The 26,250-nt window shown below is 36.6% G+C and overlaps 1 protein-coding gene across 1 annotated transcript in view; it reads right to left on the bottom strand.

The window, feature by feature from the left end:
- The window catches only part of MSH4 (mutS homolog 4), an 84,120-nt gene that overhangs the window by 31,690 nt on the left and 26,180 nt on the right, over nt 1-26,250 (bottom strand). The window contains exons 8-9 of the mRNA XM_002916912.4: nt 13,724-13,791; nt 754-828 (exon numbers count right to left, since the gene is read on the bottom strand). Of these exons, the coding sequence (XP_002916958.1) occupies nt 754-828; nt 13,724-13,791 (143 nt within the window). The remainder of the gene's footprint in view (nt 1-753; nt 829-13,723; nt 13,792-26,250) is intronic.

Below are 26,250 nucleotides of genomic sequence, written 5' to 3'. Positions count from 1 at the left end.
CCTACTCACCAGGGAGTCCGCTTCTCCCTCTCCCTTTGCCCCTCCCCCTGCTCATGCTCTCTCTTGCTCACTCTCTCAAGTAAATAAATAAATAAAATATTTTTAAAGAATGACTTTAAATACAACTCATGGTCCTGGACTGGACCCTGTATCAAGGAAAAAAAATCCATAAAAAAACATTAGTAAAACAATCAGAAAATTTTGAGTATGGACTACACATAATAGTATTGGATCAATGTTAAATATCTTAAATTTTTAAATTATATTGTGGTTATGTAAAAGAACACCTTTGCTCTTAGCATACACACACGTTAGTATTTAGGTATTGCAATTTTCAAATAGTTCAGTAAGAGTAATATTAAGGATATAATACGTAGTGTGTGCTGTGTGTATACAGAGACTTTGGGAATTCATTATATTATTCTTGTCACTTTATCTAAATTTAAAATTTTCTGAAACAAAATGTTTTTAAAAAATTAATGCTAGGGGCTCCTGGGTGGCACAGCGGTTAAGCGTCTGCCTTCGGCTCAGGGCGTGATCTCGGCGTTATGGGATCGAGCCCCACATCAGGCTCTTCGGCTATGAGCCTGCTTCTTCCTCTCCCACTCCCCCTGCTTGTGTTCCCTCTCTCGCTGGCTGTCTCTATCTCTGTCGAATAAATAAAAAAAAAAAAATAAAAATAAAAAATAAAAAATAAAAAATAAAAAATTAATGCTAGACATGTTTTGTACAATGTGCACCCATATAAATTACCTTTAAAGGATCCACAAGTTCCAAGGTATGTTTTAGGTATATTAAATTTGTTATCTTTGATTCAGCTGCATTAACCTATTAAAATAAAGACCCAAATGTGGATACCATAAACATACAAGAATGGATTTTCTCTTGAACATTCTACACTTACCATATTCATACACTTTTATTTATCAATCTACCCAGTATGCCAGCATAGACAACAGTTACAATTACTGACCCGTCATAATAAGCCTAGTGCACTAGTTTCCTGAGAGTCTGACAATGAGAAGAGTTCACCTCATTGTGTCCAACTTCCATTTCTACTTCAGCCCCTCGGGTCCAGCTTAATCTACGGTAGTGATAGGAGATACAGGTCAATCCTGAGCAGTACCAAGAGACTAACATTAATTGAAAAAGGCACAAAGGTATTTGTGAAAGATGATATTTGAAAAGCTGAATCCCAACCTCCCAGGTAGTTACAGAATGACACAAATTTCCCTCATTGGTTCCTGTTTCTGCAAGTAAAACAATTTTCATAATTCCAGTCATCCAAATTAATTATAGTTTTTCAAAATAAAGCAACATTAACATTCAAAATTTTATAAATGAACTTTTTAAAATTAAATTGTATTATGTCTAGAACCAAAAAGTGGTATTAAACCTTGGGAAATGAAGAATATTTTGTGAATGGACAATTTACCAATACTGACAAGGAGTTTTAGGAGATTACATTATGATATAACGTACTTGATACAGTGTTCTTTCTTTCTGAAGTCTCCTGACCTATATCCCTATTGCACAATACCTGGACTGTTTGGTGATAATATGAGCCAATTTAGAAGAAATACCAAAATGAATGTTGTTAGCCCCAAAACAAGTTACTGCAGGCTCTCTTACAATGGATCTCTGAAACTGGAAGATTAAAAATAAATAATATTCACCAAACAGAAGACAACTATCATCCCTATTACCAAAGGAGAACATCTTACAAAAATACCAATTTACCCTTGAAGAAGAACAAGGTAGAAGGACTAACTCTAACGAATATCCACCTATAAAAAAGCTAGAGTATTAAGAAACTGTAGTATCAGCACAAGGACAGACAGAGCAACCAATAGAACAGAATAAGGAGTCTAGAAACAGACTCACACATATGATTTAACCCAAATATTTCATTTATGACAAAGGTTGACCATAGAGTAATAGGGAAAGGACAGTTTTTTCTATAAATGATGTTAGCAAGATTATGAATCTGTATGAAAAAAAGGAAATGTGGCCCCTTCTTCATACCACATACAAATATCAATTCCATATGGATTATAGGTCTAAATACAAGAAGTAAAACAATAAAACATGTGGAATATAACAAAGAAGAGTATCTTCACTACCCTGAGTGTTCTAACCAACTTTTATAAATTTGATAATTAATGATCTGACATACATTAATCACAGAGCCAAACTAATGGCCAAAGTTGTATATGTCTCTCCCATGGTCTGACTTTTGTGGGTGCACAGATTATCATATTACGAACCCTGCAACTACAAACTCCAACATCTGCGTTTTGCTTCCTATGCAGTAGGGGACATTCCCACCTAACAACTACCCTTACTGTGATAATGAAGGCTTTTGTGATGTTTTCCCCTCACTCCTTCTGGCTCCTGACCATGCGACCCTGCGTGGCATGATCTCTCCTCTCAGATGTTGTAAGTAAGAAAAATCTTTTAATGGCCTCAGCCTCTCCATGTCATCACTTAGTCGTTTCCATAAATTAAAATCCCAAGGATACAATCAAGACATTGGGGTTGGTAGAGAGTTCTTATGCAGGATACAACAACCACTATAAAGGAAAGAACATAAACTAGGCTACATTTAAATTAAGAACTTCTAATAAGTCAGAGAAAGACAATGAGGATCTCACTTATATATGGAATCTAAAAACAAAAAACCAAACTCATAGATACAGAGAACAAATGGGGGCTGCCAGAAGCAGGGGGTGGGGTGGGTAAAATGGAAGAAGGAGGTCAAACCTTGAGTTATAAAATAAATATGTCATGAGGATGCAATGGATAGCATGGTGAGTACAGTTAATAATACCGTATTGCATATTAGAAAGTTGCTAAGAGAGTAGATCCTAAAAGTCCTCAATCACTAGGGGAAAAAAATTAAGTATGTATGGGGATGGATGTTCACTAGACTTACTGTGGTGATCATTTTGCAATACATACAAATACCAAATCATAAAAAAAAAAGAATTTCTATTCATCGAAAGGCACCACTGACCTAGGACAGGTTCTCCAAAGGCCAACTCGGAGAAATTAGAACTTGAAGACACATAATTTATTTGAAAAGTAATTCCAGGAAGTACAGGCAAGAGAATAGGAAAGGGCAGCAATACAGGATACACTGATGATCAGGGTATCGCTGCTTGGTACTATAGCTCATTCCTGCTGGAGACCTCTCAGAGTGGTATAGAGTAAGCTTCAGGAGCTATCTCCAGAGGTAAGGAAAATGGTGTATTTATTAACCAACTCCAGTTCAGTATTGGTTAAGACCTATTGCTGGGCGGTCACTTCCTGATTACCCTCCAGTTTCTCATGTGGCTAGATAAAGTCCTCAGGCAGAGAGTTTCAACTGCTTGCAGTAAGAAGCCTTCCCTGTACAAAAGTGAATACCAAGGGATGCAGGTGGTACAGCAACAGCTTCTGCTCCACAATACTGAGTAAAAAATCCAACTACGAAGTGGGAAAAGATATGTGCAACACACAGAACCATAAAGAAGTCATAAAAAGCTCTACAAATCAAGGAGTTACAAAAATTTCTACAAATCAAAAAAGAAGATAACCCACTAGAAAAAGGGGCAAGAGAGTAGAATGAGACTTTCACAAAAGAAGGTATTCAAATAGTCAATATACATATGAAAGGATTTCAAACTCATTAACAGAAAAATGCAAAATTAAGACCACAATGAAATACCATAAGCTCACAAAAATTTTACCATGGCTAAAATTTTAAAACTGGTAATATCAGGTTTGGAGGAAGAGTAATGGGAATTCTCATACACTGCTGATGGGAGTATAAATTGTAATGATAATTTTGAAAAACATTTTCACAAATACTTTGTCATTATCTATTCAAGTTGAAGATATGCATTCCTCATGACTGGGAAATTCCACTCCTAACTACATGTCCAATAAAAACATATGCACTGTCAACAACTCAAAAGTCTAACGTGAAATGAATAATGGCATATTCATACAGTAAATATTATATACCAATAGAAACAAATGAGCTACAGCTAAATGCAACAATATAATTAAATCTCACAAACAATGTTGTTGAGACAAAGCCATATAAAAAATACACGTGAGGGACGCCTGAGTGGCTCAGTTGGTTAAGTGGCTGCCTTTGGCTCAGGTCATGATCCGAGGGTCCTGGGATCAAGTGCTGCATCGGGCTCCTTGCTCAGTGGGGAGCCTGCTTCCCCCTCTGCTTGCCACTCCCCCGTGTTAGTGCACTCATGCTCTCTGTTTCTCTCTCTCTCTGACAAATAAATGTTTTTTAAAAATTAAAAATTAAAATAAAAAATGCACATAAATGATTCCTTATATGTTAAATTTTAAAAAGAACAGGTAAAACTAGATTAGAAAGAAAAACAAGAACACCATTATAAAAAAGTAGTTTCTTTTTGGAGAGAGGTAAAGAATCATGAGCAGAAAGGAGCAAAAGAGGAGTTTCTAAACTATTGGAAACACCTATTTCTTTACCTGAGTGGTCATTACATGGATGTTCACTTTGGCAATACCTGAAGACATTTTTGGTTACAACTGGGGAAATTTTATTGGCATCTAGTGGGTAGAAGCCAAGGTTGCTGCTAAAAATCCTAGAATACAGAGGCCAGTGAAAGAATTATCCAGCTCAAAGATCAATCATGCCTAGGTTGAGAAATTCTGCTGTAAAGGAGCTGTCTTGCTACAAGTATATAGGTACTCACTTACCCTCTTACATCACTGGTGATTTCCTCCCTATTTGTTCCTTCTCTGTATCCCTCTCCAATCTCTCTATACCTTGCCAGCTTTGAAGATATAAGCTGCCACAAATCCTACAGTTGCAAGAAACTAAATGTTGCCAAAACCACATGAGTGGGGAGGCAGATCCTTTCCTAGCTGAGTACTCCACATGAGAATTCAGCCCTGGATAACATTTTAACTGCACCTTGAGAGATCCTAAGCAGAGAATCAAGTTAGAATATTCACAGACTCCTGACTCACAGGAAATGTGAGATAATAAATATGTGCAGTTTTAAGCTGCTATGGTCGTGGTAATTTGTTATGCAGCAACAGACAACTAATACAGAATCTCTGCAACTTGCTTCTTCCAAGCAATTTGGGAGGCAATTCTCTACTGGTCTTTTGCATTTATGCACATCTTCTGAGCAGAGGCACTGACTGCCTTTGTTCTGGACAGTCTTTTCAAAGATGTTTGTATAATGACTAGCCTTGAAAAATATGGTATCTCCTAGAGCAAATGGCGAGTACGCTTACAATTTTGGAAGATTAAGATGGCATCTCCCTTCAGGACAGTAGGCAAACATACTTATTGTCCAATTTAAAAGATCCAAGTTTCCTAAGCTCTGCAATTCTCTCCTATAACACAGTACATGTGCAAGATTTCACCTGGTCCTCTTCACATCACACTGTGGGAAATGGAGTTTGGGAATCAGTCTAAGAAAATGTTGATACTCTAGCTATTGCTTGTTCTAAATACTAAAGTCCTGTCTCTCTGACCCAGGAGTCTTGTGTCTTCTATCCGCATCTATGAAATTGGCAGGCTAACTTGATAGTTTGCAGTTAGGGTAGAATATAAGATCCCTTGGAGTTTCTGACAATACTATGCTGTAATTGCTTTTATTTATTTATTTTTTTACCCAAATCTCACATTGGATTATAAATTCCTTTGGATTAGAGACTTATTTCTTACCGTATCCTTACCACTTGTTGCAATGCTTAGTAAAATAACTTGTTAAATGAATTAAAGAAAAAGCCATGTACTAGATACTCTACATGGCAGTCTGAAATCAATGGGGAAAAGATTAAAAGTTATTCAAAATAAAGCAAAGAGGGGCACCTGGGTAGCTCGGCTGTTTGAGTGACCAACTCTTGGTCTCAATTCAGGTCACGATCTCATGAGTGGTGAGACCGAGCCCCACGGTGGGCTCCATGTTCAGCAGGTAGTCATGTGCTTGAAGATTCTCTCCCTCTGCCCCTCCCCACTTGCATGTGTACATTCTCTCCCGCTCTCTCTAAAATAAATAAATCTTTTTTAAAAATAAAGCAAAGAAATTTGAATAATACTGAGAAAAACTTGTTTTTGTTTTAAAAGGGTTTAAGTAGTCTTTTTTTTTTTTTAATTAAGTGAGCTCTATGCCCAATGTGCAGCTTGAACTCATAACCCTGAGATCAAGAGTGGTATGCTCTGACTGAGCCAGGCAGATGACCCAGAAAAACCTGTTTAATATCAAAATTTTCAAATGTTGAAGGAAGTATTTTGAATGTTCATAATAGAAAACACAAGTATTCTTAATACAATATATTAAAAGTAAGGTTATAAATATACAGAAAGAAAAGACCTTCAGGTTAATCAAAATAAGAAATTTAAGTTTTATTCTCAGAGAATATTTATGATCTAGAAAAAAACATTTTCTAAAATCAATATTTTTAAGAAGAAAGTATAAGAACTTATCCTAGGCAAACAACTCCACACTGGAAATTTTCAGGGAAAATTTAGTTCATTTAGAAGTTTAAGATAATCATATAATTCAGCCAACAGAACATTTAGTTCATTCAAAAGTTTGGCAAATCATGCAATTTAACCAGCACAAGTCTAATTTAGTAAATATTGTGTTTAATTAAGAGATACATGTTTATATCAAATGAGGAAAGAGCCTAATTTAAAGTATATCTCCAGATGGTTAAGAAAACAGCAACTAAGAAACAGTATAGGGAATTTTGAAATTCATGAATCATGTATGAAGTCAATATATTGCTTAGGGCTCCTCAAAAGTTAGTAAATTTGAAAAGTATTTTAAAAGCCTTCACAAAGGACAGATGTGCTAACTAGGAAGGTATTTACAGCTATGTAATGTAATAGTCCTTCCAACACTAAAAAGGATAGGAAGTTAACAAACTACCAGCTATGAATCAGTTATGACTGATCCTTAAAAACCTTATGGAACTAGCTATAGATTGCCTTTTCTGGACGGGGAAAAAAGGATTCCAGATTCTCAGCTTATAGAATTATCTTAAATCTGGATCAGATTACTTTTCTAAAGTCTGAGAGCCAAAGTGATTACAGAAGCTGGCTAATCACAGATATTTCTGAGAGAGGTAGGTTGGCCAAACTGGTGTTTCCTTTCAATATAACCAGAAAAAGTCTAATTCAAAAATATGTATGTTACTAATTCTTATAGCTAGTACATAAATTATGAAGCTGTATGACAATGTAATACTAAACATTACACGAGTTGACAACAAAGAGACTGCTCTCAAGTATAATCTCATGATTCTTTCCTATAATAAAAGTGAAACAAAGTCTTAACATACCGTTAAGGGTTGAACTATATCCCCCCAAAATATTTATTGAAGTCTAAACACTCAGTACTTCAAAATGTGATCTTATTTGCAAATAGGGTCATTGCAGAGATAATTAGTTAAGATGATACCATATTGTAGTAGGGTAGACTCCTAATTCAATATGCCTAGTGTCATGTAAAAGATAGCCATGTGAAGACAGAGATACACAGGGAGAATGCATGTTATGCAGCAGCAAGCCAAGGAACACTAAAGACTGCCGACTGCCAACAAACCACCAAAAGCTAGGAAGAAGCAAGAAAGAACGCCGCTAAAGGTTTCAGAGGAAACATGGCCCTATCAAATCTTGATTTCAGACTTCTAGCATCCAGAACTGTGAGACAACATATCTATCTTGTTTTAAGCCACACAGTGTATAGTATTTTGTTTCAGAAGCAATAGGGAAGGGGCACCTACGTGGCTCAGTTGTTAAGCATCTGCCTTCGGCTCAGGGTGTGATCCCAGGGTCCTGGGATTGAGCCCCGCATTGGGCTCCCTGCTCCGCTGGGAACCTGCTTCTTCCTCTCCCACTCCCCTTGCTTGTGTTCCCTCTCTCACTGCCTGTCTCTCTCTCTCTCTGTCAAATAAATAAATAAAATCTTAAAAAAAAAAAGAAGCAATAGGGAATTATTACACATACTAATTATCAGTACAAAGTGGCCATGTCCTATTCCTATAGTGTGCTGCATTTTTCTGTGTAGAACATGCCATTCATAAATAAAACTGTTCAAGTTATTTAAGATGTTTTTATTTGAAAATATCATTCAAGGCAGTGGAATTTGGCAAAAGATCATAAAGGCTAACTGTAGGGTTCTTTATGTCTATATTCATAATTGAGCATTCATTTTAAGTCTCTGAAAGTCCTAAAACATTTAATGGCTCCAAAAAGACTACTGAACAAGTACAAAGTAAAAAAAAAAGGTTAATGACACACACTAGCAAAAGCATATCCAAAAGAATCAAATGAAGAACACTTCCTATATATTCAGAAATAATTTTATTTTAATATGAACACTGATTTAATATTAGTTATCAGGGCCCAAATTGGAAGGACAGCACATCACTGGTATGAGAGAAGCAAAACCAGAACAGGGTGAGAATGGAGAGGTGGTACAGCACAGAAGGATAAGGAAGGCACCATAAGGAAGGAGGGCTTCTCAGCACAGATTATATGAACCTAAACAAGGTCAAGAGGGTATCCAGGCAAGGGGAGACAAGGCAGCCTGGGAGACAAGGTTTTAGACCCCATGTAGGCTAAGGAAAGTCTCTGTGTAGGAGGGCACTCTAATGCAGAGTATCAGAGCCTGAGACAAGTGAGGATGGGAAGATGGTTTAGCAGGGAATGCTGGAGCACAGGCAAGAGTGAGGATGACATCTGCATAAGATAGAGAGTGGCAGTAGTCAGAGACTGGTCACATGGTGGGGAGGATGGGTCAAATATGCTAATAAATTAAGGATACTGAGAGCCAGGTATCTCATTATCAGAGAAGGGAGATACTAATATTGAAGGTGTGAACACTGATATGAACCTTGGGATGTTGAACTGAAATTGAAGGTACTGGTGGAGACTTGTAGTTTTCAACTGCACAGATGTATATAAAAATATATAAAATATAATTAAATATAAATATGGAGATAAATATGTATGTATTTACCCATTTACTCATATACATATACTTAGCCATGAGAAGGCCTGGAAGCAGTGACACTCCAACAGCAAAGAGTGTGCCCAGTGCCCAGATCTTGATTTCTAAATACCATATGCCATTAAAATGAACCAGGGCTCCTGGGAGAAATGGCTGACTCAAAGGCTAGGCAGAGAAAGTACAAGGAAAGCCTGGTTCATTTTCCTGAGCCAGAAAGTGATAAAGCTCTCAAGGAATGTTGGGTGTATTTCCAAAGGACTGAAAGACCAATTAAAAGGGGTTTGTGCTGGTCAAATCTGAAATAATTTGAGAATCAAAATAAATGTTGATAGAAAAGGATTAAAACCAACTGAATAAAATATGAAACCAGAGGTACATAGAGATTAAACAAATAAAATGAAAATTTGATAAGAAATAGTATTGTTTACATGGTCTCAAACTACCTCCCCAGAGAATACTTATTATTACATAAGGAAAATAGTAATTTTATAGTGGAGAAGCTTAGATAACCCGACTTTAATCAAGGGCGCAAAGTTATCATCATAATGGGGCAAATCAAAATCATGAGCCATCTGATAAGATGTAATAAAAACACTGTCCCATGTGATATTCCTACCAAAGATATATTACCAGAATATAATGATGAGGAAAAACATGAGATAAACCCATACTGAAAGAAAACACATGGACCTATACTTTTCAAATGTCAAGGTCATGACTGAAGACTAAATAAACACAAAAACTAAAGGTAATGCTTGATTCTCAATTGAATCCTTTTTCTATAAAGGACTGTTGGCACAACTGGCAAAACTTGCACAGGATATGAGGATTAAACGGTGTTATCATTGTTAATTTCCTTACTTTGAAGGTTTATTGTGGTTGAATAGAAGAATATCCTTGTTTGTAAGAAATAGTAATGTATTTGGGAGTGACAGAGCATCAGGCTGGCAACTTATTCTTAAAATTAAAAAGTTTTCTGAAGTTTCGAGATTTTTAATTAATTTTTATTTTCACTATTTTAAAAGGTTGAAACCAGAAGATCTTACATGCTTCCAGAGAATGGAAGGGGAGAAGTCAGACGCATCTAAAATTCTGGAAATCTCAATGGTTTCAACTTCTCCAGAGGAACATTAAAAGCTACAAGACAGTGGAGAATTGCCTCCCAAATTCTAAAGGAAAATTCTTTCCTGACTAGAATTCTATTTTCAAATAAGCTATCAATCAATTATGAGAGAATAATAAAACATTTCAGAAATGCAGTCTTACTCCTTCTCAGAAAGTTACTAGAAAATATGCTCCACAAAAAGGAGAGAGTAAGACAAAACAGAAGATGACTAGGGACACAAAAAATAAGAGATCCAACATAAGAAAGACAAAGAAAAATGCCGAAGAGAAACCTGGGGTCACAGCTGTATACTAAACAAAGAGGGGCAACCAGTCCAGATTGGAACGGATCAGAAGCTTATGGCGGAGACATCTTCAAGAGGTTGAATTTGATTATCTGTGGGTGAATAAATATACTGAGAGCATATTTAGATAATTGGTAGAAATATCTATGCCTGAATTACTGAAAACACACAGTAAACCATACAAACAGAAAAAGAGTTATTAATTCCGGGGAAAAAACACACAAAAAGTTGTGCAAGCTCAACTCTGTAGCATGAATAATCACAATAATTTTGATCTAACTAAAACTATGTTGTAACCCTACTGGGTGACGAGAAGTAAGAAAATGTCCATGTTTATGGGAGAAGAGAAGAAAGAGAGCTAAATATTCATCTTCCTGCCAGAAAATTAACACATAATGTCAAAGGATATCAACAAGAAAATAAAAAAACAACCTAAAGAATGACAGAAAATATATGCAAATCATATATCCAAAATAAGGGACTGTATCTAGAATACATAAAGAATTCTCACCACTCAATACTAAAAAGACAAGCCAATTGAAATTTGGAAAAGGTGGGGTATCTGCGTGGGTAGGCCAGTTGAGTGTCCAATTCTTGATTTTGGCTCGGGTCATGATCTCAGGGTCATCAGATTGAGCCCCACAACAGGCTTTGCGCTCAGCAGGAAGTCTCCTTGAGACTCTCTCTCCCTCTCCTTCTGCCCCTCCCCCCATTTGTACTCTCTTGCTCTCTATCTAAAATAAATAAATAGGGGCTCCTGGGTGGCTCAGTTGGTTAAGTGACCAACTCTTGATTTCGGCTCAGGTCATGATCTTGGGGTTATGGAATTGAGCCCCTCATCAGGCTCTGTGCTCAGTAGGGAGTCTGCTTCACTCCCTCTCCCCCAACTCATTCACTCTCTTTCTGCTCCCCTCTCTAAACTAAATAAATAAGTCTTTTTAAAAAATTAAATAAATAAATCTTAAAAGAAATAAAAAGACTTGAAGAATATTATCAATCAACTTGAACTAACTGAAATTCATGGAAAATTCCATCCAACAACAGTAAAATATACATTGTTTTCAAGTATACATGGAACATTTCCAAGATAGATCATATTCTGGGCCATAAAAACAAGAGTCAGTAAAGCTCAAAGGATCAATATCAGATAATATACGTCCTTGAACACAATGGAATTAAATTAGAGATCTTTAACAGAAATATATCTGGAAAATTCCCAAATACTGGAAACTAAATAACACACTTCTAAATAACCCATGTCAAAGAAGAAATTAAAAGGAAATTAGAAGGTATTTTTAATTTTTTTGAATAAAAAACACAACATATCAAAAACTGTGACATATAGGGGCACCTGGGTGGCTCAGTCAGTTAAGCATCTGCCTTCGGCTCAGGTCATGATCCCAGGGTCATGGACTGAGCCCCACATCAGGCTCCCTGCTCAGTAGGAGTCTGCTTCTCCCTCTCCCCATTTGTGCTCTCTCTCTCTTTCTCTCTTTCACTTGCTCACTCTCTCTCAAATAAAACCTTTTTTAAAAATTGTGAAATATAGCTAAAGCATTACTCAGAAGGAAATTTATAGCACTAAATGACTATATTAGAAAAAAAAGAAAGATCTCAAATCCATCATCTCAGCTTCTACCTTCAGAATCCTGAGAAAGAAGGGTAAACTAAGCACAGAGTAAGCAGAAGAAAGAAAAAAAGAGAAAGAAAGAAAGAAGCAAACCATACAACAGACTCTTAACTATACAGAACTGAGGATTACTGGAGGGGAGGTTGGTGGGGGATGGGTTAAATGGGTGATGGGGATTAAAGAGTGCACTTGTGATGAGCACCCAGTGTTATCTAGAGGTGTTGAATCATTATATTGCACCCCTGAAACTAACATTACACTATATATTAACTAACTGAAATTGAAATAAAAACTTGAAACAAGAAAACAAGCAAACATTCGCTCAAAAAAAAAAGACTAATAAAAGCAGAAATCCACGAAATAGAGAATAAGAAAAAAAAAGATGAAATCAATTAAGTCAAAAATTGGTTTCTTGAAAACACCAATAAAATTGATAACCTCTAGCCAGAATGACTAAGAAAAAAAAAGATAATATTCAATTAACAACATCAAGAATAAGAGAGGTATATCACTGCAAACTTTACAAATATAAAAAGGATAATAAGGAGGTCATTATGAACAATGTAATGCTAATAAATTCAGCAAGTTGGGTGAAATGATAAATTCTTTGAAAGACAAATTTTCTACCAAAGCTCATTCAACAAGAAACAGGTAATCTGAATAGCACCATATCTGTTTAATAAGTTGAATTTATAGTCAATAACCTTCCTAGAAAAAAAATACCAGTTTCTAATGGCTTTGTGAATTGTACCAAACATTTAAGGTAGAAATAACATCAGTTCTACAGAAACTGTACTAGAAAGTTAAAGAGGAGGGAATACTTTCAAACTCATGTTACGAACGTAACTAATTTTGTTCCAGACATCAGTTATTCTTGGCTACTTCCCACTTGTATATATTGAATTATTATAAGGTATTTCAATTATTTAAGAAAACTCTAATTCTGTGCCTATCCAACAGCCAGAGCTTTTCCATCCATTGGATGATGTTTTTATTATAAATGAACCTAAAGAGTGTTATCTCTACAATAAAGAAAGACTTCTGAAACAACGATTAGATTTCAAAGGATTTGCAAAGTAATCAAATTTTAAATCAAACTCTACTGATGTACAAAACTCTTTTCCTTTTTAACCATATGAGCAAAAACATGCATGTATTTAATTAAAGTAAATAATTTTTAATTCGCCTTAAAGAGAAGAATAAAAACCATTTATCACTTTCTTTAAAGGATGTGCTTATAAGCACAAAGTATTTAATTTGAAAAATATCCAAAGACATTGTTTCATCTTAAAGTTTAGGCATATTTGAAGGTTAATCAAACTTCACATAATGTTCACTTTTAAGAATCACCCATAATCTTTGGATCTAACATAATTTTTATCTATTTATTTATTAAGCAAATATTATAGCTTAAGTTTTAAAAAGATTACAAACTTTTTAAGTAAATATTTGATCAATGAAAATATGCCAATTCCTCAACTAAGAAATTTTCAATTTTTACTATAACATAGAATAGGAAATTGAGAAAAATGTTTCCTTTAAAAGGCATAAAAATGTTCCAGATATTAATAATGAAGTACTTTTAAAAAATATTTTGATATTTTCCAATTGCTATATTACATTAAGACAAATTATATAAAGTATAATAATATAGCACATAATATATGCATACATACCGTGTCTTGCTTTGGAATTTGGACTAAAACAGAAAGAAGCTGCTCTGTATCAAGAAATCTTGATATAACTGAAACAAACAAAAACATGTGCATTTAAACCTTGCTTTACAGTTCAAAATATAAACTATGTAAAGTATTATGCTCAAATAATAGAACAGTTCTACCTACAAACATTACTTGTTTTAATCGTCTTTATCTATCTTACATATGTCAGGAATAAAACAATAAATTCTAATGGTCTTTTCTTGATTTTATTAGTTATAATCTGTCTTCAAAATCTGACACTGTTGATTACCCTTTCCTTCTAAAAACTATACTTCTCTGGCTTTTAGATGTTATTATAATTTTCTTCCCACCTTTTTGATCTGTAACTTTTCTTCCTGATACTTAAGATTAGTTTAAAAACCCAGTTCAACCACTAAGCATGTAACCTACCAGAATTTACCTATCTTCTCTGAACTTTGGTTGTTTTCATTTTTTAAATATGGATAGTAACATCTACCTCCTAGGGTTGTTGTGAGGAGGAAGTGAGATAAAATGTGTTAAGTACCTTGCACACACTACAGCTCAAAACTGTTCTTTTGTTCTTCTCAACTCATGTTTCAGCTTAAAGTATTCTATAAAAATAAATTTATAGATTATTGTAATCTATCCCTTTTAAATATCTCCAGTTTTTTAAATCTTGCCATTTAACAGACCTTTTAAGAATGAACCCATTTCCTCAAACTTAAAATACAGTGAACTATGGTAACTGTTTCTTAATAACTCATGACTATTATCACCACTGAAATGTGTGACCCCAAAGCTTTTGTGGAGACTTACTGATATTTTCACAACATGGATCCAACCTGCTATACTTTAAAAAAAAAAAAACCCAAAAGACAAAAATTTTATGTCACTTTCTTCCTGTTCAAACTGCCAAGTATCTTGTGGTATTTTCAGTTTGCCTACCTCTAGAACTCTGTCCCTTCTAATTTGCTGCTTCTATAGTAATTAGCTATGTTAAAACTATGCTTTAAAAAATCACAGTAAATAGACTGAGTAATACTAATATTATACTGTTCAATAAGACATAATCCCATTATGACATTTTACATGTGATTCCACTAACCAGACTCTCTTAAGCCCTCATATAGATTGGCCTCTTTCTTTTTTGGTCTCTTCTTCCTTTCCCTAAGTCTATCTATCATAACAACCAAAATTATGTTTCTAAAATAAGGGTTTGATCATATTACTCTCCTGATTTAAAATCATCAGCTCCCTATTGCTTGCAGATAAAATACCAAATTTCTTACCATTATATAAAAGCCCTTCACAAGCTAGCCCCAATCCTCATTTCCTGCCATTCCTCAAGGCTTCAAGTCATAAGTAACTACTGGCCATGCCTTAAATACAGCAAGCTCTTTCATATCAACATTAAAAACAACTGCAGAAGCTTATGCTAACTCTATCTTCCCCAACTTCCCAGAAAAACAAGTGTTCCCTAGAAAGTAATGACTGCTCAACATCACAGCCAATGGCACTCATATCAGATATTTATCCCAGTCACTACATCCAAAAAAACATTGTTGTCTCACTATGTGCATCAGTGCACCTTGCACAGGCATGTTCCCTTTGTCTTGAATATAATTTTTAGGATTCTCCTGTTGTAAATCCTACCCATTCCCTTAATATAGAACTGAAATATTATCAGGGCACCCAGCTGGCTCAGTCGGCAGAGCATGCGACTCTTGATCTTGGGGTCATGAGTTCAAGCCCTACATTGAGTGTAGAGATTACATAAATAATAAATAAATGTTTTTAAAAAAAAGAACTGAAATATTATTTATGGACCCTGTATTCTGCCTTTATTCCAGCTCACTCCTCTGTGTTCCCATAAAATACTCAATTATTATTGCATTGATTGCACTGTATCATAATTGTTTACTTAGAATTCTGTATCTCTAACATGAGTGGAAGATCTTTGAGGACAGAAGCTTATAACTTAATCTTCCTCATCTTTTTATCGCCAGTACCTATAGAATGCCTACAATAAAGTAAGTACTGGGTTGTTATTTTTTGTTTTGTTGTTGTTAAAGATTTATTCCACAGAGACAGAGAGAGAGAGAGAGAGAGAGAGAGAGAGAGAGAATGCACACAAGCAGGGGGAGGGGCAAAGGGAGAGGGAGAGAGAAGTAAACTCTCCATTGAACTCCAAGCCCAACATGGGGCTCCATCTCAAGACCTATGAGATCATGACCTGAGCCAAAACCAAGAGTCAGATGCTTAACTGACTGAGCCACCCAGGTGCCCCTAGGTTGTTGTTGTTTTAATGAGATTCGGATTTTCCTATTTTAATAAGCTATAAAAATTACCTTCCCACCTTGCTCTGTTCCTGCTTCCCTACTTCACTGCATGTTAAGATAAATTATAAACTGTCAAGATATAAAAACATAAAAGTGTTTAACACTTGTAGATGCAAATTTAAGGCTTCCAGTTATAAGAAACTATAAAACAAAATATATCAAAATTAAAGTTTCAAAGAAAATTCAAGTTTTTCATTAATATCACATCTTATAAAACATAATCTTGGGAACAACAGAATACAATTTTCAAGAGGTTCAACGATAAATTAATAGTTTAACAAATATGAATAGCTGTTATATCCTAGTCTTGTACAGGAATCCTCCAACGAAGCATGCACTCACAATCCAGTAAGATTAAGTACCATAACAAGGTACTACAGGAAACATGTAGGAAAGGTGCCTAAACAGACTGGGGGAGTCAGAGAGGCTTCTCCCATAAGTGATATCTAAACTGGAACGGTAAAGGATGAACTGTAGTTAGCTAAGGAGTGCTTGGGAGGAGGGGTCACAGGGAAGGAAAAAGAGTCTAGGCAAATAGTACAGAGTACAAAGACCAAAACATAAGAGAGAATCTGTTCAAGTAACTAAAAGAAGTTCAATTAAATTAAAAGGCAGAATGGAAAGTGAGGAGTAGCAAGAGATGCAGTAGGAGATGACAAGGAAAGAGTCATATAGAAAAGTCTGGATTTTATCCTAAAAGTAATGAGAAGAGGTTGAATAATTTGATGCAAGTGTGTATGTGGTAGCCCCCAAAGAGGTCTACCTCCTAATTCCTGGAATGTGCAAATATGTTACCTGGTAAAAGAAACTTTGAAGATGGAATTAAGTTAAGCATCTTGAAATGGAGAGATTATTCTGGATTATTTTTTGGTCCCCAAGTAATCACAAGAGTCCTTAGAACAGGGATGTAGAAAGATCATTGAGAAAGAGAAGATACAAGAACAGAAGCAGAGGTCAGAAAGGAGGAAAGATACTATATGGCTGGCTTTGAAGATGGAGAAAGGCCCACGAGCCATCTAACCATCTACACAGTCTCTAGAAACTGGAAAAGGCAAGGAAACAGATTTGTCCATAGACTCCAGAAGGAATGTGGACTGCTAACATACTGATTTTAGCCCAATAAAACTGATTTCTGACTTCCAGAACTCTAAGATAATAAATTCATGTTGTGACATTAAATTTGTGGTAATTTGTTATATCAACAATAAGAAATGAATACAGAGTTACATGCTCAGAATTATATTTTCAAAAGATCATTCAGGCTGTAGCACAGAGAAGACACTATTTAAAAAAAGACTGGAGGAGGGAGATCAAACAGGAGGTTGTTGTAATACGTCAAAATGTAGATAAATGGCAGCACAGCAGCACAGGGAATAGAAGCAACACGTTCAAGAGATATATAGAAAGGACTCTGCAGAATTTGATGACTGATTTCAGGGAAGAGAAGTGTTAAGAATGACTTTCGGGGGGGGGTGCATGGGTGGCTCAGTCAGTTAAGCTCCTGCCTTTGGCTCAGGTCATGATCTCAGGGTCCTGGGATTGAATCCCACGTCAGGCTCACTGCTCAGCTGAGAGCCTGCTTCTCCCTCTCCCTCTGCCTGCCACTCCCCCTGCTTGTGTTCTCTCTCTTTGTCAAATAAATAAGTAAAATCTTTTTAAAAATTAAAAAAAAAAAAAGAATGACTTCCAGGTATCTGACTTGGTAAAGAGGTTGGCTATAGAGCTCTTCACTGAAGTCAGGAAGACTGACTTAGAAGGGAAAATAGCACAGTTTGGGCACGCTGAATTTGAAATGATTGAGGAACACCTAATAAGTGTTCAGTAGGCCATAAGATAGATGGGGCTAAAGGTCTGTAGAGATATCTGGGTATGATATGTAGATTAGGAAGTTATATGTGAGTAATAATTATAAAACCAGAAAGGTAAGTCATATAAGAATATACAGGGTAAAAAGACAACTGAGGATGTATCCTTGAAGAGGCTTAGCTTTTAGGGAATGAGCAAAGGAATAGAAACCTACAAAGAAGACTCAGGAAAAAAAAAAAGACTCAGAAGTCTTTCCTTTTTCCATTTAAAAGAAAGGACTCTGATGTTTTTACTCTGTTACCTGATCAATGACAGGGCTTTCTGAGGACATTCCAAGATAGTATATGGTCCTGAGGTCTATTTGGAAATCCATGTAGATAGCATTTCAAGGGAAATAACCAGTTGGCTCTGACTGGATATTCATATAAACTTTTTTTTTTTATGTTCAATTAGCCAACACATAGTACATCATTAGTTTTTGATGTAGTTATTGTTCAGTGATTTATTAGTTGTGTATAACACCCAGTGCTCATTACAACACGTGCCCTCCTTAATACCCATCACTCTGTTCCCCATCCCCCCAACCCCCTCTCCCTTCTGTAACCCTCAGTTTGTTTTCCAGAGTCCAGAGTCTCATGGTTTGTCTCCCTCTCTGATTTCTTGCCATTCAGTTTTCCCTCCCTCCCTCTATGGTCCTCTGCGTTATTATGTTCCACAAATAAGTGAAACTATATGATAATTGACTTTCCCTGCTTGACTTATTTCACTCAGCATAATCTTCTCCAGTTCCATCCATGTTGATGCAAATGTTTGTTAATCATCCTTTCTGATGGCTAAGTAATATTCCATTGTATATACAGACCACATCTTTATCCATTCATCTGTTGAAGGGCATCTCAGCTCCTTCCAGTTTAGCTCTTGTGGACATTGCTGCTATGAACACTGGGGTGCATGTGCCCCTTCTTTTCACTACATCTGTATCTTTGGGGTAAATAGCTAGTAGTACAACTGCTGGGTCATAGGGTAGCTCTATTTTTAACTTTTTGAGGAACCTCCATACTGTTTTCCAGAGTGGCTGTACCAGCTTGCATTCCCACCAAGAGTGTAAGAGGGTTTCCCTTTCTCCACATCCTTGCCAACATTTGTTGTTTCCTGTCATGTAAACTTTTTAAAGAAATGAGTTTCAGAGCTAAAAAAGAAGGAAACTCCAAAGAAGTAGGAAGAAAATCAGGAGATTGTATAATTGCAAAAACAAAGAAAGGCAGTAATGCAATAAGAAGAGATATGTAGCGCTATCACATACGTTGGAGTTCAAATAAGAGAACTAATATGTGTCCATTAAATTTAACAATGAACTTGTAGGTGACTGTCTTAGGCTGGTTCTTCAGTAGCAGATCCTGACACGAGGACTGATGTCCAAGTGATTTATTAAGAATGTGGTTCCAGGTGTATCTGGGTGGCTCAGTTGGTTAAGTGTCCAACTCTTGATCTCAGCTCAGGTCTTGATCTCAGGGTCGTAAGTTCAAGCCTGCACTGGGATCCACAGGATGTGGAGCCTACTTAAGGGGGGGAAAAAAAAAGACTGTGCTTCCAAACTTAAGAAACAAAATAGATGAACATATGGGAGGGGGGGAAGAGAGAGAGGGAAACCAACCATAAGAGATTCTTTTACAGATTTTATTTATTTATTTGAGAGACAGACAGAGCAGAAGTGGGGGCAGGGGGGGTGGTGGAGCAGCAGAGGGAGAGGGAGAAGCAGGGAGTGATGAGCAGGGACCATGACGCAGGGATCCATCCCATGACCCCGAGATCAAGACCTGAGCCAAGACACTTAACCGACTGAGCCACCCAGGCACCCAAGAGATTCTTAACAATAGAGAAAAACCGAGGGTTGATGGAGGGAGGTAGGTGGGGGGATGGGCTAAATGGGTGATGGGTATTAAAGAGGGCACTTGTGATGAGCACTGGGTGTTGTATGTAAGTGATGAATCACTGAATTCTACTCCTGAAACCAATTTGCACTGTATGTTCACTAAAATTTAAATAATTTTTTAAAAACATGCTTCCAAGAGAAAACAGGAAAAGAGAGAAGGACAGGGAAGGGAAAAGAGCCAAGCAAAAGTATAATCTCAGGCAAAGTCCTATGGAAGGTAACTTCAACTGATCCTATAGAATTCTGGACTTCAAGTTATATTCAGGGCTTTCACCAAACCAATATAAAAAGAACAAGGTTTTTTCTCATTGTGGTTTTGATTTGTATTTCCCTGATGATAAGAGATGTTGAACATTTTTTCATGTGTCTGTTGGCCATTTGGATGTCTTCTCTGGAGAAATGTCTGTTCATGTCTTCTGCCCATTTCTTGACTGGATTTTTTGGTTTTTGGATGTTGAGTTTGATAAGCTCTTTAAAGATTTTGGATACTAGTCCTTTTTTTTTTAATAATTTTTATTTGTTGGGGCACCTGGGTGGCACAGCGGTTAAGCGTCTGCCTTCGGCTCAGGGCGTGATCCCGGTGTTATGGGATCGAGCCCCACATCAGGTTCCTCCGCTGTGAGCCTGCTTCTTCCTCTCCCACTCCCCCTACTTGTGTTCCCTCTCTCACTGGCTGTCTCTATCTCTGTCGAATAAATAAATTTTTTAAAAAAAGAAAAAAAATAATTTTTATTTGTTATATTAGTCACCATACAGTACATCCCCAGTTTTTGATGCAATGTTCCATGATTCATTATTTGCATATAACACCCAGTGCACCATGCAATATGTGCCCTCCTTAATACCCATCACTGGCCTATCCCAATCCCCCACCCCCCTCCCCTCTGAAGCCCTCAGTTTGTTTCCCAGAGCCCACAGTCTCTCACGGTTCATTCCCCCTTCTGTTTACCCCCCTCATTCTTCCCTTCCTTCTCCTACCAATCTTCCTATTTCTTATGTTCCATAAATGAGTGAAACCATATGATAATTGTCTTTCTCTGCTTGACTTTTTTCACTTAGCATAATCTCCTCCAGTCCCATCCATGTTGCTGCAAATGTTGTGTAATTGTTCTTTCTGACGGCTGAGTAATATTCCATTGTATACATGGACCACAGCTCCTTAATCCAGTCATCTGTTGAAGGGCATCTCGGCTCCTCCCACAATTTAGCTATTGTGGACATTGCTGCTATGAACATTGGGGTGCATATGGCATTTCTCTTCACTATGGCTGTATCTTTGGGGTAAATAACCAGTAGTGCAATTGCTGGGTCATAGGGTAGCTCAATTTTTAACTTTTTAAGGGACCTCCACACTGTTTTCCAAAGTGGCTGTACCAACTTGCATTCCCACCAACAGTGTAAGAGGGATCCCCTTTCTCCACATCCTCTCCAACATTTGTTGTTTCCTGCCTTGTCCATTTTTACCATTCTAACTGGTGTAAGGTGGTATCGCAGTGTGGTTTTGATTTGAATTTCCCTGATGGCTAACGATTTTGAACATTTTTTCATGTGTCTGTTAGCCTTTTGTATGTCTTCATTGGAAAAGTGTCCGTTCATATCTTCTGCCCATTTTTTTATTTGATTATTTGTTTCACGTGTATTGAGTTTGAGAAGCTCTTTGTAGATCTTGAATACCAATCTTTTATCTGTAGTGTCAATTGCAAATATCTTCTCCCATTCCATGGGCTGCCTCTTAGTTTTTTTGACTGTTTCCTTGGCTGTGCAAAAACTTTTTATCTTGATGAAGTCCCACAAGTTCAATTTTTTCTTTTGTTTCTCTTGCCTTTGGAGATGTGTCATGAAAAAACTTGCTGTGGCCGATGTCGAAGAGGTTACAGCCTATGTTCTCCTCTGGGATTTTGATGGATTCCTGTCTCACACCGAGGTCTTTCATCCATTTGGAGTTTATCTTTGTGTATGGTATGAGAGAGTGGTCAAGATTCATTCTTTTGCCTGTAGCTGTCCAATTTTCCCAGCACCATTTATTGAAGAGACTGTCTTTTTTCTACTGGATGTCTTTTCCTGCTTCATCAAAGATTAGTCGACCATACAGTTGAGGGTCCATATCTAGGCTCTCTATTCTGTTCCATTGATCTATGTGTCTGTTTTTGTGCCAGTACCATACTGTCTTGGTGATCACAGCTTTGTAATATAGCTTGAAGTCAGGCATTGTGATGCCCCCAGCTTTGTTTTTCTTTTCCAACATTTCCTTGGCAATTCGGGGCCTTTTCTGGTTCCACACAAATTTAAGGGCTGTTTGTTCCAGCTCTTTGAAAAATGGCATTGGTATTTTGATCAGGATGGCATTGTAAGTATAGATTGCTCTGGATAGCATAGACATTTTAACAATGTTTATTCTTCCAATCCATGAGCATGGAATGTTTTTCCATATTTGTGTGTCTTCTTCAATTTCTTTCATAAGTGTCCTGTAGTTTCTAGAGTATAGATCCTTTACCTCTTTGGTTGGGTTTATTCCAAGGTATTTTATGGTTTTTAGTGCTATTGTAAATGGAATCAATTCCTTAATTTCTCTTTCTATGGTTATATTGTTAGTATATAGGAGAGCAACTGATTTCTCTGCACTGATTTTGTTACTGAATTGTTCTATGAGTTCTAGTAATTTGGGGTGGAGTCTTTTGGGTTTTCCACATAAAGTATCATGTCATCTGCGAAAAGAGAGAGTTTGACTTCTTCTTTTCCAATTTGAATACTTTTTATTTCTTTCTGTTGTCTGATTGCTGTTGGTAGGACTTCTAGTACTATGTTGAACAATACTGGCAAGAGTGGGTATCCTTTCGTGTTCCTGATCTTAAGGGAAAGGCTCTCAGCTTTTCCCCATTGGGAATAATATTCCTTGTGGGCTTTTCATAGAAATTGTGGGTTTTTATGAAATTGAGGAATGTACCCTCTATCCCTACACTTTGCAGAGTTTTAATCAGGAAAGAATGCTGTATTTTGTCAAATGCTTTTTCTGCATCAATTGAGAGGACCACATGGTTCTTGTCTCTTCTCTTATTAATGTGTTCTATCACACTGATTGATTTGCGAATGTTGAACCACCCTTGCATCCCAGGGATGAATCCCACCTGGTTGTGATGGATAATCCTTTTAATGTACTGTTGGATCCTATTAGCTAGGATCTTGTTGAGAATTTTGGCATCCATATTCATCAGGGATATTGGTCTGTAATTCTCCTTTTTGATGGGGTCTTTTCCTGGTTTTGGGATCAAGGTAATGCTGGACTCATAGAATGAGTTTGGAAGTTTTCCTTCTGTTTCTATTTTTTTTAAACAGCTTCAGGAGAATAGGTATTATTTCTTCTTTGAATGCTTGGTAGAATTCCCCAGGAATCCATCAGCCCTGGACTCTTGTTTTTTGGGACGTTTTTGATCACTGCTTCAATCTCATTACTGGTTATTGGTCTATTCAGATTGTCAATTTCTTCCTGTTTCAGTCTGGGTAGTTTATAGATTTCCAGGAAGGCATCCATTTCTTTCAGGTTGCTTAATTTATTGGCATATAGTAGTTGATAATAATTTCTTAATATAGAAATATAATATATATATAATATAGAAATATAATATTCTAGAATATGTCCTATATTCTATATATTCTATATTTATTGGCATATAGTAGTTGATAATAATTTCTTAATATAGAAATATATTATATATAATATAGAAATATTATTCTAGAATACATTCTATATTCCATATATTCTATAACATATTTATTGGCATATAGTAGTTGATAATAATTTCTTAATATAGAAATATATATATAATGTAGAAATATAATATTTTTAGAATCTGTTCTATATTCTATATGTTCTATATCATATACAATATATATGATATATTATATAATAATTGTTTCTATTTCCTAGGTGTTAGTCATGATCTCTCCCCTTTCATTTGTAATTTTATTAATTTGGGAACTTTCTCTTTTTTTTGGATAAGTCTGGCCAGTGGTTTATTGATCTTATTAATTTTTTTAAAGAAACAGCTTCTAGTTTTGTTGATCTGCCCTACTGTATTTCTAGTTTCTAATCCATTGATCTCTGCTCTAATCTTAATTATTTCTTTTCTCATGTGTGGCTTAGGCTTTCTTTGCTGTTCCCTCTCCAATTCTTTAAGGTGGAAATATAGATTGTGTATTCTAGATTTCTCTGTTTTTTTGAGAGAGGCTTGGATGGCTATGTATTCCCCACCTTAGGCCCGCCTTTGCAATATACCATAGATTTTGGACTGATGTGTTTTCATTCTCATTGGTTTCTATAAATTGTTTGAGTTCTTCTTTGATTTCCTGGTTGGCCCAAACATTCTTAAGCAGGATGGTCTTTAGCTTCCAAGTGTTTGAATTTCTTCCGAATTTTTTCTTGTGATTGAGTTCCAGTTTCAAAGCATTGTGGTGTGAGAATATGCAGGGAATAATCTCAATCTCTTGGTATCTGTTGAGAACTTATTTGTGACCCAGTATGTGGTCTATTCTGGAGAAAGTTTCATGTGCATTTGAGAAGAATGAGTATTCTGTTGTTTTACAGTGGAATGTTCTGTATATATCTATGAAGTCCATCTGGTCCAATGCGTCATTCAAAGCTTTTGTTTCTTTGTTGATTTTCTGCTTAGATGATCTGTCTATTGCTGAGAGTGGAGTGTTGAGGTCCCCTACTATTAATGTATTATTATCAATATGTCTCTTTATTTTGGTTAACAGTTGGCTTCTGTAACTGGCTGCTCCCATGTTGGGAGCATAGATATTTATAATTGCTATATCCCCTTGTTGGATACATCCTTTAAGAATAATATAGCATCCTTCTGTATCTCTAACTACAGTCTTTAGCTTAAAATCTAATTTGTCTGATATTATTGCTACCCCAGCTTTCTTTTGAGTTCTGTTGGCATGAAAAATGGTTCTCCATCCCTTCAATTTCAGTCTGGATGTATCTTTAGGTTCAAAATGAGTCTCTTGTAGACAGCATGTGGATGGGTCATGTCTTTTTATCCAATCTGCAACCCTGTGGTGTTTTATGGGAGCATTTAGGCCATTCACGTTAAGAGTGATTATTGAAAGATATGATTTTAACGTCATCACGTTGCTGTGAAGTCCTTGTTTCTACAGATTGTCTCTGTAAATTTCTGTTCTATATCACTCTTGCAGTCTTTCTCCTTTTATAGAACCCCCCTTAATATTTCTTGTAGGGCTGGCTTGGTGGTCACATATTCTTTCAGTTTCTGCTGGTCTTGGAAGCTCCTTGTCTCTCCATCCATTCTGTATGACAGCCTTGCTGGATAAAGTATCCTTGGCTGCATGTTCTTTTCATTTAGTACCCTGAATATGTCTTGGCAGCCCTTTCTGGCTTGCCAGGTCTCTGTGGACAGGTCTGACCTCATTCTGATGTTCCTCCCTCTGTACGTAAGAAATCTCTTCCCCCTCGCTGCTTGCAAGATCATTTCCTTAGATCTAAGATTTGCAAATTGTACTATTCTATATCTAGTGTCAGTCTATTCTCATTGATCTTGGGAGGGGTCCCCTCTGCCCCTTGGACACAAGTGCTTGTTCCCTTCCCCAGATTAGGGAAGTTCTCAGCTACGATTTGCTCAAATATATCTTCTAGACATCTTTCTTCACCCCCTTGGGGATCCCAATAATTCTGATACTGGAACGTTTCATTGAGTCACTAATCTCTCTCAGTTTGAGACCTTGGCTTCTAACTTGTTTTTCCCATGCCACCTTGTTTTCCTTCTTTTCTATCATCTTAACCTCTAACTCACTAATTCGTTCTTCTGCCTCATCTACCCTGGCAGTCAGAGCATCCAGTTTAGACTGCATTTCATTCATAGCATTTTTAAGTTCGGCCTGATTGGATCTCATTTCTGCCCTTAGAGATTCTATATTGTCGTTAATATTTTTCTCAAGCCTAGATATTGCCTTGATAACTGTTACTCTGAAGTCTATCTCTGATATCTTGGTTATATCCATATCCATTAGTTCTGTGGCAGAGGCCACAGTCTCTGATTCTTTCCTTTATTGGGGGTTCCTCCTCTTAGTCATTCTGTTGAGGGGTGGTTGAGGGAATGTACAGAGTCCAAATTATTGACCACAACCCAAGCAAGATGCACCTGTTTTATATGGACCTTAGGGTTCTTGGCCTCTTATTCTTCCAGCCTGTCTTCTGGGGGAGGGGCCTGCCACACTGTTACTCAGGCAACCCTGTTTGGGCAGGGGATGGGCTCAGTGAAAACCGGTTTTTTGGGGCTTTTGTTCTCTGGTGGCTTTCCGCGTCTCTTCCGAGAGTCAGAGCAGAAGTGCCTGTACCCAAACCTCTGTCTCAGAACAGAGAGATCGCAATCTGCTCTTCACTGAGCTCTCCAGGCCACACTGTCTCCATTTCTGTCTGCACT

The sequence above is a fragment of the Ailuropoda melanoleuca genome, chromosome 2, assembly GCF_002007445.2.
Source record: "Ailuropoda melanoleuca isolate Jingjing chromosome 2, ASM200744v2, whole genome shotgun sequence".
Taxonomy (NCBI): Eukaryota; Metazoa; Chordata; class Mammalia; order Carnivora; family Ursidae; genus Ailuropoda; species Ailuropoda melanoleuca.
This window is presented reverse-complemented; position numbering and strand designations above follow the sequence as displayed.